This window comes from Acinonyx jubatus, chromosome E3 (assembly GCF_027475565.1).
Source record: "Acinonyx jubatus isolate Ajub_Pintada_27869175 chromosome E3, VMU_Ajub_asm_v1.0, whole genome shotgun sequence".
NCBI classification, from domain to species: Eukaryota; Metazoa; Chordata; class Mammalia; order Carnivora; family Felidae; genus Acinonyx; species Acinonyx jubatus.
The window spans coordinates 29,060,382-29,075,880 of record NC_069398.1 but is presented as its reverse complement, the minus strand read 5'-3'; the positions used below and the strand labels follow the sequence as shown (position 1 = coordinate 29,075,880).

The 15,499-nt window shown below is 42.7% G+C and overlaps 1 protein-coding gene across 12 annotated transcripts in view; it reads left to right on the top strand.

Moving 5' to 3' along the window:
- Nucleotides 1-15,499, top strand: part of STAG3 (stromal antigen 3) — a 31,184-nt gene that overhangs the window by 4,359 nt on the left and 11,326 nt on the right. For 10 of the 12 annotated variants that reach the window (XR_008294478.1, XM_053212918.1, XM_053212919.1 and 7 more), the window contains 21 exons: nt 3,126-3,222; nt 4,184-4,260; nt 4,559-4,763; nt 5,276-5,427; nt 8,304-8,377; nt 9,372-9,495; nt 10,212-10,310; nt 10,520-10,599; nt 11,230-11,337; nt 11,605-11,719; nt 11,882-11,987; nt 12,129-12,232; nt 12,502-12,594; nt 12,720-12,809; nt 13,069-13,269; nt 13,390-13,460; nt 13,565-13,652; nt 14,128-14,208; nt 14,291-14,383; nt 14,536-14,704; nt 14,829-14,965. Coding sequence is in view for 11 of the 12 variants with exons in the window: in XM_053212918.1 (XP_053068893.1) it covers nt 3,126-3,222; nt 4,184-4,260; nt 4,559-4,763; nt 5,276-5,427; nt 8,304-8,377; nt 9,372-9,495; nt 10,212-10,310; nt 10,520-10,599; nt 11,230-11,337; nt 11,605-11,719; nt 11,882-11,987; nt 12,129-12,232; nt 12,502-12,594; nt 12,720-12,809; nt 13,069-13,269; nt 13,390-13,460; nt 13,565-13,652; nt 14,128-14,208; nt 14,291-14,383; nt 14,536-14,704; nt 14,829-14,965 (2,364 nt within the window). In the remaining variant the exon portion in view is untranslated. The remainder of the gene's footprint in view (nt 1-3,125; nt 3,223-4,183; nt 4,261-4,558; nt 4,764-5,275; nt 5,428-8,303; nt 8,378-9,371; nt 9,496-10,211; nt 10,311-10,519; nt 10,600-11,229; nt 11,338-11,604; nt 11,720-11,881; nt 11,988-12,128; nt 12,233-12,501; nt 12,595-12,719; nt 12,810-13,068; nt 13,270-13,389; nt 13,461-13,564; nt 13,653-14,127; nt 14,209-14,290; nt 14,384-14,535; nt 14,705-14,828; nt 14,966-15,499) is intronic. The other 2 variants (XM_053212921.1, XM_053212924.1) reach the window with 2 other exon arrangements.

The window sequence follows — 15,499 nt, the reverse complement described above, 5'->3', positions numbered from 1 at the left end:
TGATGTGTAGTATAGGTTTTTATAGTTTCTAGAACAGTTTTAGATTTTCAAATATAGGAAGTTTTTCTATTTATATTTTTGTTACTGATTTCTAACTTTATTGCATTATAGTCAGAAAATGTGGTCTTTGAAACTTACGGAGACTAGCTTTATGACTTAGCCTTTAACCCATTTCCAAAACTATTTCACCTGTGCTCACAGAAGATGTGTATTCTCCAGTTGTTGGGTAGAGTGTTTTGTAGGGTGAGATCAAAACTCCCAAATGGTACAAATGTGATACTGTTTTGATCTTTCTACTAGGTGTTAGGGTTTCCTTGTTTTTGGTCTGGTATGTCAGTTACAGAGAGATGTATTAAAACCCACAAAGATGTTCTCTTTAGTTACTACTTTTGTATTCATGCCTATCTTTGCCTTAAGTATTTTGAGCATTTGTTGCCTAGTAAATTGAACCTTTTATTGATATTTACTGTCATTTTTTATATTTTAAGATAAACAATTGTTCTGTTTTTTTATTAACATAATCTGTACTAGCTTTATTTTTAGTTACTATTTGTCTGATACCTTTTTTATCCTTTTCCCTTCAATCTATGTATGTTTGGAGTGTGTCTCCTGCATATAGCGTATATCTAGATTATGTTATTCAATCCATTCTGCCAATCTTTCCTTTAACAAGAGAGTTTGATTCGTTTATATTTATTGGCACTATTGATACATTTGAATTTGTTTCTCCCATTTTATGTGCTTCCATTTTGTCTTAGCTTTTCTGTTTCTTTTTCTCCTTTACTTCCTTGCTTTTGGATTCTGTCTTCTATAAGGACCTATGCACATTTTAATTCTAATTGCCCCTTCCAATTTACATGCTGTCTTGTAGTGTTTTACTTGTATCTATTTCCCTTTCCAACAAATTAGACATTGCTGTTTTATAAAATGTTTGTTTGTATTTACTTGCATTTCTATCATTTTATTTATCATTCCTTCTCAAATCTTCTGTAAAAATTCATTCTCTTGCTGTTCAAAGTTTCTCTCCTTTAAAATTTCTGTTAGGTAGAGTTTATTAACTCTTTGTTGTTGTTGTTGTTGCTTGTATGAAATGTCTTTTACCCTTGTTCTTGAAAGGTTATTTTCTGGGTATAGAAGTCTAAGAGGACATTTTTCTGTTTCAGCACATTAAAAAGATTATTCCACTGCCTTCTAACTTCACTTATTGCTGGTGAAAGTCAGCTGTCAGTTTAAGTTAGCACTATCTACTACAACAATTTGTAATGATGGAAATGTTGCATATCGTCATTTAGTATAGTATTCACTAGCCACATGTGGCTGTTGAGTACTTGAAATGTGACTGGTGTGACTGTGGAACTGGATTTTAATTTTCATTTGATTTAATTTTAATAGCCACATATGGCTAGGGGCTTATGGATTAGTTCAAGTCTAATTTATAAGTGGTTTTGTTTGTAAGTGTTATATGCAGATACTTTGTAAGTGATCTCTTTTTGCCCTGTTTTTGAGATTTATTTTGCTTTTGTGTTCTGATGTTTTATATAATGTTTATAGGTGTAAATTTTCTTTTCATCTGTTATGTTTGAAATCTATTGGCTTCCAGGCTCCAAAGATTGGGGTCTTTCAACAACTATGGAAAATTCTTTTCAAATACTGCCTCTTCGTCATTCCATTATCTTGTTCTGAAATTCAATTAGATATTAATTAGAACTTCTCACTCTATTCTCCATGTCTCTTAATAGCTCTGTCACTGCTTCTGTTAGTCTGTCCAGGCTGCATTTTGGATACTTTCTTTGATTTAATCTTCTAGTTCACTCATCTTTTGTTTTTCTGTGTCCAGTCTGCTTTTAACCCATTCATTAACCCATTCATTAAAATGGGTTTTAAATTTTTTTTTTCATTTTTATAGATTTTTTGGGGGGTCTTTTTTCAAAATTGATTGTTCTTTGCTTCTGGTTTAAAGCTTCACTTTTATTTTTTTATTCATAGCATAATTTATAATCTGTGATAACTTTAATGTTTGAAATCTATGAATATGATTCTGCTGTTTTTTCTGCTAATTCTTACTTTCAGTGCCTTATTTCTTTACTAAGTTTCACTTTGAGCTGCTCATTTTCTCTTGGAGTTCTATACTTTGGACTCTATATTTTGGAGTTCTATATTTTGGAATTCTTTGGGTCCTGAATTAAAGGTGTGGTTGGTTGGTTGGTTGGTTGGTTGGTTGGTTGGTTTTTAAAGGTGTGTTTTTAAGAGAGGAACCTGCTTGGCTTGGCTGTAGTTGACTGGGGACCCTCCAGAATCACTTTGAATTAAATTCTCTAATTGAGAGTATTCTGATCGTATAGGGAGTGTGGATCTAGACTGCAAATCTAGACCTGAGAGCTGACTTACGGTTATGAATTTTCAAGGGCGAGTTCTTTTTTTTCCCTCTACCCCACGTTAACTTCCTAACAAGCTGGTGTTCATGCTGTCCCCTTCTGACCTGTGGGTTTATTTTTCATTCCTGTTTTCATGCTAACATGACTTTTTTTTTTTAATTTTTTTTTTTTAACGTTTATTTATTTTTGAGACAGAGAGAGACAGAGCATGAACAGGGGAGGGGCAGAGAGAGAGGGAGACACAGAATCTGAAACAGGCTCCAGGCTCTGAGCGGTCAGCACAGAGCCCGACGCGGGGCTCGAACTCACGGACCGTGAGATCATGACCTGAGCCGAAGTCGGACGCTTAACCGACCGAGCCACCCAGGCACCCCCATGCTAACATGACTTTTTGCAGCACCTCGCTTTATCGCAGGAGCCTCCTTTTGGACCTCTCTTCTTGGAAAGCCCAAAAGCTCGATCTCCTATGCTCTGCATTCCATGCAGCTATCTGGACAGAAAGGCATGGTTCCTGGGGTTCCATAGAACCCTCAGGGCAAGAATCAGCTTGCTTATCTCCCAGGATTGCTACCCTCACTTCATTTTGGGCCTATACAGAATTCTACCTTTCATTCCAGTTCAGCAATACGTTTTAAAAGATGTTTTTAACATTTTAATCAGAAGTTTAGCTGTTTCAGTTGGTACAATCGTACAGGATTTCCATTCTGTCATATTGCCAGAAATAGAAATCATCCACCTTTTTTTTCCTAGTCTTTGGTGGATGAGTGGCTGGATAGCTACAAGCAAGACCAGGATGCAGGATTCCTGGAACTCATTAACTTTTTCATCCGATCTTGTGGATGTAAAGGTAAGGAAACTCCTACCCCTTTCTAATCCCTAGCCCTTTGCTCCTATGTTATAGAACTTTTGCTACATTTAGATGAGTAGGACTAGGAATCGCCTAAATAAAGAGAGAAGGTTAAGCATATGAAAAGTTTCACTGATTTGACCACATTGTAGATTGGTAAGTAGGAAAGTGGTCCAGTTAGGGAACTATGTTGGTTTGGTTTGGAGATAAGACCCTTTGGGGAAAAGTAACTAATCACACTAATGTGAGGCCAGTGATACTCACAAATTTGAAAATAGACCATTAGACATCTTTTAGTCTTCCTATCTTTAGATGAAATCATCCTTCATTATTCCCTATTTCTCAGATACTTCCTTCCATATTTCTCCACTGAAGCTGTGGATTCCCCAGATCCCCACAGGTCATGACCTAACTTATTGGGGTAAGATAATCCCAGGCAGGTTGTGTTATAAGAATCCAGAATTGGTGTGGTTTTTTTGCTTTATTTATTTTTTATTTGGGTTTAAAGAAAAAAATTGTAATGTTTGTTTTTGAGAGAGAGAGAGAAACAGAGTGTGAGCAGGGGAGAGGCAAAGAGAGCCAGAGACACAGAATCCCAAGCAGGCTCCAGGCTCTGAGTTGTGAGCACAGAGCCCGACATGGGGCCCAAACTCACGAGCCATGAGATCATGACCTGAACCAAAGTTAGACACCCAACTGACTGAGCCACCCAGGTGCCCCAGGATTTTTTTTTTAAACTATTCTTTTCCATTGCTTGATTCCTTTGGGTTTTCTAGAGAGGTTGCTTTAACAGCAGATACACAGTTTGATGGCAGCAGGTTTAGGACTGGGATTTAGGTTTTCTGATTCCCCACTTATGCTCTTTTCAATATATTTCCTAGCTCATCTTCAGGTGTATGTGCAAATGGTCACAGTGTCCTGTTATTTTTCTTGTAACTACTTCACCTCCTCCATTCCTCAGGCAATGTGACCTCCGAGATGTTCAAGAAGATGTCCAACTCAGAGATCATCCGGCACCTAACAGAACAGTTTAATGAGGTGGAGGAAGACAATCAGAATTCTCTTGCCACTCTTATTTCAAAACACAAGGCCCATTATCCCCTTCTTTCTGACTGTGGGAAATAGGATAGCATTTGGAAGAAGGAGTTCAATCTCTTGGGGGCAAAAGGGACCCATAGATGTTATCTGAATATGCCTCTGAAGTTGAGAATAGCAGGAAATGAGGTATAACAGAGAAAGATTTTTACTATACTATTGGGTTTTGACATCCAAAGTCCCTATGGTTTCATAGACTTGGTAGTACTTTTTCTCATTCAGTTCATAAACCCTTCTATAGGATTCAGGAGAGTATCCCCTGACAGCACCGGGTCCATCCTGGAAGAAGTTCCAGGGCAGTTTCTGTGAATTTGTGAAAACATTGGTCTATCAGTGCCAGTATAGCCTCCTCTATGATGGCTTCCCTATGGACAACCTCATCTCCCTGCTCACTGGCCTCTCAGACTCCCAAGTCCGTGCCTTCCGTCACACTAGCACCCTGGCTGGTGAGCATTCATTTTTAGTCTATAAATGTTCTTTTGGGGATTTCCTGTGTTCTCTGGTCTCTGAATTCTTCTTAGCCTTTCAAGCCCTGGCTTCTTTTACCCTGAACTTCAACCAAGTTTCTCACTAGTAGCATTGCAAAAAAGGGTAGATTACAGTGACAGTTTCCAGTCTTAACTTGTTTCTCATAGCTCAACAGCTGGGAACATGCTGAGGATTAAAAGAAGCCCAAAAGGGGGAGAAAAAAATGTCCAGAACAGTCTTAGGATTTTAGGGTCACCCTGCTATAGCTTTTCATTTTGAGTCCCCTTCCTTTTTCTTTCCTTCTTTTCTTTCTTTCTGTGGCAGAGGTGGCAGCAGCCATGGTGGGTTACCCCCAAGTGTCCCACTCCCTGCTTCCTCCTCTTCTTCCCACTGGAACCACAAGATGCTTTTTTTTCTTCCTTTTTAAAATCTATCCTCCCTCCTCTGACCTAAGTAAAAATTCCCTTTTCTTGTTTTTCCTGGCTCAAAGCCATGAAGCTAATGACCTCCCTGGTAAGAGTTGCCCTCCAACTGAGTCTGCACAAAGACAATAATCAGCGGCAGTATGAGGCTGAAAGAAATAAGGGACCAGGACATAGAGCTCCTGAGCGACTGGAGAGCCTGTTGGAGAAACGCAAAGAGGTAAAAAGTGTTCCCTGCCTCTTCCCTCTCTCTCTGTCTCTCTCCCTCTCTCTCTCTCTCTCTCAGCTTCATCCACTGTTGCTGAAGCCCGTTTTACCCCTGCCCACACACTTCTCTCTTGTAAGGCACAGGCCCCTAAGCAACCTTTTGGGTCATGAACAGTGGAGTCTGACAGTAGTCTAATAGACCCATCCTGTCAGAGGTCACTGCATGCTTATCTTGTTTCTGGGATGTGATCTCAATGAATTAGTTCTAACTCAGAGTAAATTTTAGAGTTCTTTATAATCCAACTTTTGCTTAGTTTCCATTATCTACATTCATTACCAGGAATGTTTTTAAGTGCTGTGCTTGCATCTCATGCAAGGAGTTAATTTTTGACTTTCTGGTCAACTATATAGTCTGCAGATCACCAGAGGAGTATTAAAGGCCAACCACTGATGAGGGAGGCCAACTGTTTGAGGACTGGAAAGTGACTGGCCTTTCAATCACTCCTGGACGGTCTGTTCCAATTAGCTACCAGTTCCATGGCCTTATATAACTTCCAAGCTTCCATTTCCTTTTCTTTAAAAAGGGGGACAATTCTACCTTTTTATGAAGATTAAATAGATGGTGAGTGAATAGTCTGGCACATAGTGGACACTTGCTTTATTTCCTTTTATACTTAAAGACAACTGGAGGACATAAGCCCTAACAAAATCTTTTACACTGATTAAACCCTCAAACAGCTGTGCCTGTCATGAGACACTGATTTTCCCCCTACTCTCTCTTAGTAATATCTCTTAGTATCTGAGACTCCTCCAGCATGAGGTTGGCAGGACTCCCCATGCCTAACCACAACAATTGACTGTCTTCTCACCCCTCACCAAGATTTCTTCCATGGTAAACCTTCTTTCCTTACTCTCTCTTACTATTTTCAATGTCAGTATGATCTTAAACCTTATGTGTATTAGGTCTGTCTCATATCCTATGTATAATACCGTGAATCTTTTTTTTTTTTTTACTTGTCTAGGCTCTTGCGTTATCAGTCATTATTTCTCTTTTTGTTTTTAATCCCTCTCTCCCCACTGTTCTCTTCACTTAGAAATGTCTGTAGGCCTTTGAATCTTCCCTTTACTCTTCCTCTCTATGAACTACTCCATTTCTATCCTTCCTTTTTAGTATTTTCTTACTTCCTTAATATCCAACTGAATCCATTTTTTACTACCTAGCTTCTATCCCCATTTTTCTTTGAAATTATTCTTTCCAAACCAGTGACTTTTTTTTTAAATTTTTTTTAACGTTTATTTATTTTTGAGACAGAGAGAGACAGAGCATGAATGGGGGAGGGACAGAGAGAGAGGGAGACACAGAATCAGAAGCAGGCTCCAGGCTCTGAGTCATTAGCCCAGAGCCCGACGCAGGGCTCAAACTCATGGACCGGGAGATCGTGACCTGAGCTGAAGTTGGACGCTTAACCGACTGAGCCACCCAGGTGCCCCAACCAGTGACTTTTTAATCCCTATAGTCAGTGGTCTTTTCTTAATTTCCTTTTTCCAAACTTCTATAGAAATTGGTACTGATGACAACTTTTCCTCCTTCTGTCCCTCTCTCTCTTTCCTTTTCTTTTCAATATGAAATTTCCCAAACATTCTGAGAGAGACATTGGCAGAGTGAACATCATATACAAATTATCTGGATTTAACAACTAATATTTCATTATATTTGTTTCTTCTAATTTTTTGTTATTTAAATTTTTTAAATGTTTATTTTTGAGAGAGAGAGAGAGTGAGAATGAGTGGGGGAGGGGCAGAGAGAGAGCGAGACACAGAATCCGAAGCAGGCTCCAGGCTCTGAGCTGTCAGCACATAGCCTGAAGCAGAGCTCAAACCCATGAACCGCAAGTTCATGACCTGAGCTGAAGTCAGACACTTAACTGACTGAGCCACCCAGGTGCCCCAATTATTTTGTTATTTTATAGTAAATTATATATATACTGGTATTTCTACCTAAAGACTTAAATATGTTGTCTGAAAATTATTTTAAAACTTATCATCCAAGAAAATTATTCCTGCATTAACTCAATACCATTTTCACATTCAAAAATATTAATTATTCCTTAATATTTTGTAATTCCAATTCATATTTAAATTTCCCTGTGTATCCCCAAAATGGCTTTTATATCTGATTAATTCCAACCAGGATCTAATTAAGGATTATGATGCATTGTATTTGTTGTATTTCTTAAGCCTCTTTTAACCTCTGCCTCTCCCATTCCCCCCCCAATATATTGATTTATTGAAAAGGTAGGGTCAGTTGTGTTCCCTTATAATTCTGCTTCCTTGATATCTATTAATCTAATCCAGGGTTTCTCAACAATGGCACTGTTGACCTGGGGCCTGTCTTGGCATTGCAGAATGTTTAACAGCATCCCTGGACTCCATCCACTAGATGGCAGTAGTACCCCCTCCCATTAGTGACCACCAAAAATGTTTTCAGAAGTTGCTAAATGTCCCTTGAGGGGCCCTGGTTGAGGACCATTGGTCTAATCTCTTCCTTTTCTTCTGCTAGGTTTTCTGTTTCTATCAAATAAACTGCATTTATTTAAAAATTCATGTTCTCAGCTGTAAGTCAAAAAACCTGTGTAACTACCAGCTAGTGCCTCTGAATAGCCAAAAATAACCAGACCCAGAGGTGATATTATTTTTTCCAAACACAAAGAATCCTCTGAGTCGGTGGTTGACTCTACGGCTTCTTCCAGAATTAGAAGGTTGAAAAGAAACCTAAGATATCAGGGGTTCAGATTATGTCCTATAATAAAAGGAAGTAAGTGGAAGTCATACTTTTCTGTATACTTTTGGGGCACAAGAAAGATTGACCTGTTACTCCCTGTCTTCCAGCTCCAAGAACATCAAGAGGAGATTGAAGGGATGATGAATGCGCTCTTCAGGGGGGTCTTTGTGCATCGGTACAGGTGAGTGAATGCGCTCCTCTCGTTGAAACAGCTGGTCCTTGGTTATGGAATCTGTAAACGTAGCAAGGTGTCCCTCCATTATAACCCTGGTAATTTGGTTAGTCCTAGTGCAAATGCAGCTGGAGCAAAAACTTTGACAACAGATGTTTTAAGTTAGTAAGGTTTAGTTCACCCCCAACTCCAGGGGCTCTTGTAGCTCTTTTGGGAGAGAAAATAAGAGAATAAGGCACTGTTGAGTATTATTCTGCTCCAGCTTTGCCTAAGATCTTCCCTTCCCCATCTTCCTGGAGCTGGAGACCTGAGAAGACCGCAGCAGAGAGACAAAAGGCAGGGCTTTTCTGAGCATTTGCAACTTGGCAGGCCTTTTCCTAGCGCAGCCTGCTGTTTCACTGGGCTAAAGGCAGGGGAGTTTTACACTGTTTAAAAGAACTGGTGGAATTAAGTTAAAAATAGCATCCATATTTTTTTCTCACTGTTACCTAGATTTCAACCTCTGCCTTTCCAGAACTCTTCAGCTGATTTAATATTTTCTTCAAGTGGACATTTGGCCAACAGTTAAACTGACTTCCGAAGTCAGTTTTAAAAGGGACATGGAAAATAAGCTCAATTATTTTATGCAGTATTACCAAAAAAATGTTAATTTTTTATTTTTAAATATTTATTTGAGAGAGAGAGAGAGAGAGAGAGAGAGAGAATCCCAAGCAGGCTCTGTGCTGTCAGCACAGAGCCCATCATGGTGCTCAAACTCACGAACCATGAGATCATAATCTGAACCAAAATCAAGAGTCAGATGCTCAACCAAGCAAGCCACCCAGGTGCCCCTAGAAAATATTTATTGTTTATATATTTACATTGGGAGGGAGAAATGAAAGGCTTGGAGCATGTTGTTCAGTCAAGAAAGTAGATTCTTCTATGGCAGGGAGATGTCTGGGTGGATGGAAAGTGAATTTAGAGAAAGACGGTGAGAGGGGTCAGTTTATCTCTCTGTGCCTAGGGACATCCTTCCTGAGATCCGTGCTATCTGCATTGAAGAGATTGGGTCTTGGATGCAAAGCTACAGCACATCTTTCCTCACTGACAGCTATTTGAAATATATTGGCTGGACCTTACATGATAAGGTCAGTGTTGAGTCAGCTTCTTTTCCTCTGTTACCCTCACCATCTTCCCTGTCTCAAGACACCACAGCTTTTCCTGGTCCTGCTGCTTAGGAGCTTCACTAGTGATCAGCCCATCAAGACAGTGAACCTCAAAACTCCGCAGTATTGGGGAGGGTAGGATGAGGTAGAAGAGAGAAAGATATATCCAGGAGATTAACACCTTAAAACCAGAGTAGAGAAAAACTTTCCCTAGAAAAAGGCAAGAAAGCTATTAATGAATTGGTGATACAGGTGCTAGGGTGGTGATAGCCAAAAGATCCTTTTCTTTTTTTTAACGTTTATTTTTGAGAGAGAGACAGAGGGTGTGAGCAGGGGAGGGGCAGAGAGGGAGGAGAGAAAGAGAATCCCAAGCAGGCTCCACAATGCCAGTGCACAGCCCAACGCAGGTCTCGATCCCATGAACCATGAGATCATGACCTTAGCTGAAATCAAGAGTTGGACACTGAACCAACTCAGCCACCCGGGTGCCCCAAAGATCCTTTTCATTATGATTGCTAAATTCTGCTGTGATCTTTTCATTTTTTTATATAAGAAGACAGCTGTCTGTTGTCGCTGAATCACCCCAAAGTCCTCAGCATAGAGGACACCAAAGCCCAGAAAGAGTAATCAGAGGGGCATGGAAGCCCAGTGGGGGTTGAGTAGAGGAATAGTTAGTCATATTCCATTTTCCTCAATAGCATCGAGAAGTCCGTCTGAAGTGTCTCAAGGCTCTAAAAGGGCTGTATGGCAGCCGGGATTTGACTGCCCGCCTGGAGCTCTTTACCAGCCGCTTTAAGGTAAAATTGGGACAGTATTCCTGTGCTTGGTTCTTTCTTTGGTTCCTGTTTCCCCCACCTCATCTTTCCATTCCTATTGCTCTTATGTGTCTACAGCTATCCCAGCCTCTGCCTACTCATTCTTTTTAGGAATCTCTCAAATTCTAAGAGAGCATAATGTTTTGGGATGGATACAATGAAGTACTGAGCAACGTTCTCTCTTCTTATAGGACCGGATGGTTTCCATGGTCATGGACCGAGAGTATGATGTGGCGGTGGAAGCTGTCAAGTTACTAATACTCATCCTTAAGTGAGTCCTGGGGAATGGGGAGGCACGCATCTCAGACTTCTACCTTTCCAGCATTAGGCAGGCCCTTCCAGAGTTCTGTCCCTCCGCTTGTCATAGGTTGACTCTTCTTTCTATAACAGGTTGAAAGACAGAGGTCATTCCTGAGTTGCAGGATCTCCAGGGGGGATATTTCTTATCTTCTCTAACTCTCCATACTCTTCTGTTTTCCACTCTTCATTTAAAAGTTCTTGGGCGCCTGGGTGGCTCTGTCAGTTAAGCGTCCGACTTCGGCTCAGGTCACGATCTCGCCGTTTTTGAGTTCGAGCCCTGCATCGGGCTCTGTGCTGACAGCTCGGAGCCTGGAGCCTGCTTTGGATTCTGTGTCTCCCCGTCTCTCAGCCCCTCCCCTGCTCATGCTCTGTCTCTCTCTGTCTCTCAGTAATAAATAAGTGTTAAAAAAATTAAATATTAAAAAAAATAATAAAAATAATAATAAAAGTTCTCTGTCAGCTAATCCTCATTGATTTTTGTTGTTGTTGTTCCTCTTTTGGATCGTTCCAAATCCTTATTTGCCTCTTTGTGTTTCTAGCCCTAGTTGTGCTAGGGGACATCCTTCATATCCACCTGCTTTTTCTCCTTTTCTCTTGGCAGGAACATGGAAGGGGTGCTGACAGATGCAGACTGTGAGGGCATCTACCCAGTTGTATATGCCTCTAACCGAGCCCTGGCCTCTGCTGCAGGGGAGTTTCTCTACTGGAAGTGAGTAGGGTCCTCTCATTTGTTCCTTTAACACCCTCCTGTGTTGTTTTTTCTCCTGCGTCTGCTGCTGCTCTTCCCAACGACCACCCCGCATACCTGTTAAAGTCTCTCTTTTGTTGCTTTCCCCCTCTTAACTCCTTGAGGCTTTCCTTGGCTCTGCACCTCTTTTCCTCACACGTCTCCTTGGACTCTTTCTTTCTTTCATGGAGATTATTCCACTCCTCATTTGCTCCCAGGTGTGCCCTTTCCCTGTGTTTGTTCTACCAGGCTCTTCTACCCTGAGTGTGAGACTAAAATGGTCAGTGGGAGAGAGCGACGCAGAAGTCCACGTGCCCAGAGAACTTTCTTCCACCTTCTGCTGTCCTTCTTTGTGGAAAGTGAGGTGACGTATGGGAAGGAACTATTTGGCTGTTGTGCATAAAGACCTGTGAGTAGAAAAGGATGGGACTGGCACTACAGGAAGGAGAGACATGGTTTGTCAGTAGCCACTTCCCAGAATTTTCTAACATAGCTTCAGTAACTTAACATGTACCTTCTTCCACAGCTCCATAACCATGCTGCTTATTTAGTAGACAGCCTGTGGGACTGTGCAGGGTCTCAGCTGAAGGACTGGGAGAGTCTGACAAGCCTGTTGCTGGAGAAGGACCAGAGTGCGTGCCACATGGTAGCTGGAGGAGGGGACATTTCCCCCATGAGGCATAGGTGTCCTGGGCAGTGGGGGAGTTGGGGTGACTTGGGAGATGGAGGGTGGCTAATTTGCTATTCTGGTTTTCATCCTCCTGCCAACCCAGACTTGGACGATGTGCAGGAGAGCACATTGATTGAGATCTTGGTGTCCAGTGTTCGGCAAGCTTCTGAAGGTCACCCACCTGTGGGGCGGATCACTGGGAGGAAGGTATGGTGTGAAGGGTGAGTGGGTTGGTTAGCAATAAAAGTCCAGACAGGTATGGTCTATCTTCACCCTCAAGCCTTGGGTTAGGGTGCCTCTTCTCTGCCCCTCAAGGAATTCTGTTTCTAGAAAAATAAATCTGAAGGAGGTGCCAAATGAATTATCTTTTCCTTCCTGGGCAGATGAGATTGTGGGGAGGAGGGATACACACGCACTCCCTATGGACCTAGTGTTTTTCCATATCTTTCCCTATACCCCCAAATGACTAATTCCAGGGCTTAACCCCGAAAGAACGTAAGATCCAAGCTGATGACAAGGTGAAGCTGACAGAGCACCTCATCCCCCTGCTACCCCAGCTCCTGGCCAAGGTAGAACTGCCCTACCATTCAGTACCTGGGAATGAGAGGTGAAAGGAAATGGCCCCCAGTGAGGACTGGGAGTAAGACTTAGCATACATTAGCTAGTAATTAGGTCTCCCTCTCAACCCCTACAGTTCTCAGCTGATGCGGAGAAGGTTGCTCCCTTGCTCCAGCTTCTTAACTACTTTGACCTCAACATCTACTGCACAAGGCGCTTGGAGAAGGTGAGTAGAGAGGAAGGTAAAGTTCCTACACCTTGCTGCTTTCTTGGTGGGACCAAAGGTTCTACTGCCAATATCTGGTTCTCAAGAACCCAGGTTCCAAAAAAATCAATAAGCCTTCCCTTCCATAGGCATCTTCCCCTTGAAAGTTAATGCTTTCAATTGTACTTCTCATCTCCCCCAACCCCACTCCCCTCCAGAAGACTTGCCCCCTCTTTTCCTTGCCCAGAGCACTGTGTTCTCCCATCTCTTTTTCTGTCAGCACCTGGAGCTCTTCTTGCAGCAGCTCCAGGAGGTGGTGGTGAAGCACGCGGAACCCACGGTGCTTGAGGCAGGTGCTCATGCCCTCTATCTGCTCTGTAATCCTGAGTTCACGTTCTTCGGCCGGGTAGACTTTGCCCGCAGCCAGCTGGTGGATCTGCTGAGCGACCGCTTCCAGCAAGAACTTGAAGAGCTGCTGCAGGTAGGAACTGGGGCTGAAACATGGGAAGCCCCAAACTTGGGTCCGAGGGGCCGCTAGGTGGGGAATGTGGATCTATGCGTTATTGGGAAAATCTTGTTGTGGACCTTTTCTCTCCCTCAGTCGTCCTTCCTAGATGAGGATGAGGTGTACAGCCTGGCGGCCACTCTGAAGCGCCTGTCTGCCTTCTACAAGTGAGCAGCTCACCTCCCATTCCCTCTTCCTATTTCTACTGGTGTCTGTGGTGGTGATTCCTCTCATTCTGTTCCTGCATCATGTTTCCATCTCTTCCCCAAAGTGCTCACGACCTGACTCGCTGGGAGCTCTATGAGCCATGCTTCCGACTCCTCCGGAAGGCTGTGGACACAGGAGAAGTTCCTCACCAGGCAAGTAGATGAGTCGGAGATGTGGAGGCAGAGGGGAGTTTTTAAGGGCCCTGTGTCCCAGGTGGCCGATTATCCCAGTTCCGGTCCCAGGGTTGCAGAGGAGACACGAGAGGAAGAGCATGTGCATATCTTTCCTTCAGTTCCACTCTAGAAGGTGAACTGTACTTTCCAGTGCCTGAAAACAGCCATCCTCTCTGGTTCCCGGGGAGTCAAGGATAATGTTGAGAGATTCTAGGAGACATCAGATAAATAAAGAAGAGGTGGCATTCCTGTCCAAGACAGAATGCTCTGAAGATTGTCCAGAATCAGATCTTTTCCCCCCAGAGAAGGAATCAGGTCTCTTCTAATCTCATTTTCTCTCTTCACTCCTTTGTGTGTGTTGCTTGTCTGTCTTTTCCTTTCTCTCTTCCTCCCTCTTTCCCTTTCTGCCCTTCACTCCTGACTCCCCCATTTTTGTACCATTTGGTTGTTACAGGTGATGCTGCCAGCCTTGACTCTTGTCTATTTTTCCATTCTCTGGACACTAACCCACCTTTCTGGATCAGGTGCTTCCCAGGTGAATATGGGTCTGAGTAGGGAGAGTGGGAATGGAGGAGCCTGTGTCTCCATTCCTCCTCTTCAAGCCACTGTCTCCACAGAAGCAGCTGTTGAGTTTGAAGGACAGGATGGTGGCATTCTGCGAACTCTGCCAGAGCTGCCTCTCAGATGTGGCTTCTGAGATCCAGGAGCAGGTTAGCATTTCCTCAAGTGGGACCAAGGAGGCATGTCACTTCTCATGGTCTGAGGAAGCCTTGTTCTAAGGAGAAATTAGCTGTGTAATTTCTGTCTTGTGAATATCCTGTCCTCTTTAAGCATTCTTTTTTCTCCCCCCCCGCCCCAACAGGCTTTTGTCTTATTAAGTGATCTACTTCTCATCTTCAGCCCTCAGATGATTGTAGGGGGTCGCGATTTTCTTAGACCCCTTGTCTTTTTTCCTGAAGCCACGCTCCAGTCTGAACTAGCCAGCTTCCTCATGGACCATGTCTTCATCCAGCCTGGAGAACTGGGCAGTGGTACAAGGACTCTATACCTGGGGCTCAGGAAGGGTCTGGGGCTTGGGCCTGCTTCAGGCATATAAGGGCAGGAGGCCTAGATCTGTGGTTCTGATCTTTCCATTCTGCTTTTGATGTGAGCCAGGTCATTCCCAGGAGGATCATTTACAGATAGAGCAGCTGCACCAGCGGCGCCGCCTCCTGGCTGGGTTCTGCAAGCTGCTGCTTTATGGGGTGCTGGAGATGGATGCAGCCTCAGATGTTTTCAAACACTACAACAAGGTACAGTGAGGCGTCAGGCTGAGTGAGCACAGCCACGACTTCAGATGCTGGAACACTGCAGGAAAGAACGTGGCGAGGATGTCAGCACCAGGCTTGAAGAAAAGCAGGAGGAAAAAAGCAACAGGAGTTTAGAATAAGGGGACAAAGAGGAATTGGTAGTAAATGATTACAGAAAAAAAGCTGTTAGGAAATTCATTGGAGAGAAAGTAAGCTTATTCATCCTGTCCAGAATCTTTTTTTTTTTTTTCTGTGAACCCAGTCTCTGTAAACTGGGATAATATAAGAAGAAAGAAAAAAAAGAATGGAAGATGTGTACCTCAGTTTCCTCAACTCACCATTGTATTGATTTCTGTTTGCTGTGAGCACTTCTTCCCCAAGAAATGGGCTCTGAGCAGAATTTCTTCCCATATTTATTTGCCTAAACTCTGAGGTCTTCGGGCTTGGACCTATTGGTCTAGTCTGAGTTGTTCTATACTTAGATTCATGTTTCCTGACCTAACTCACTTTAGGAAGGAGACATGATGAGAAATGTAA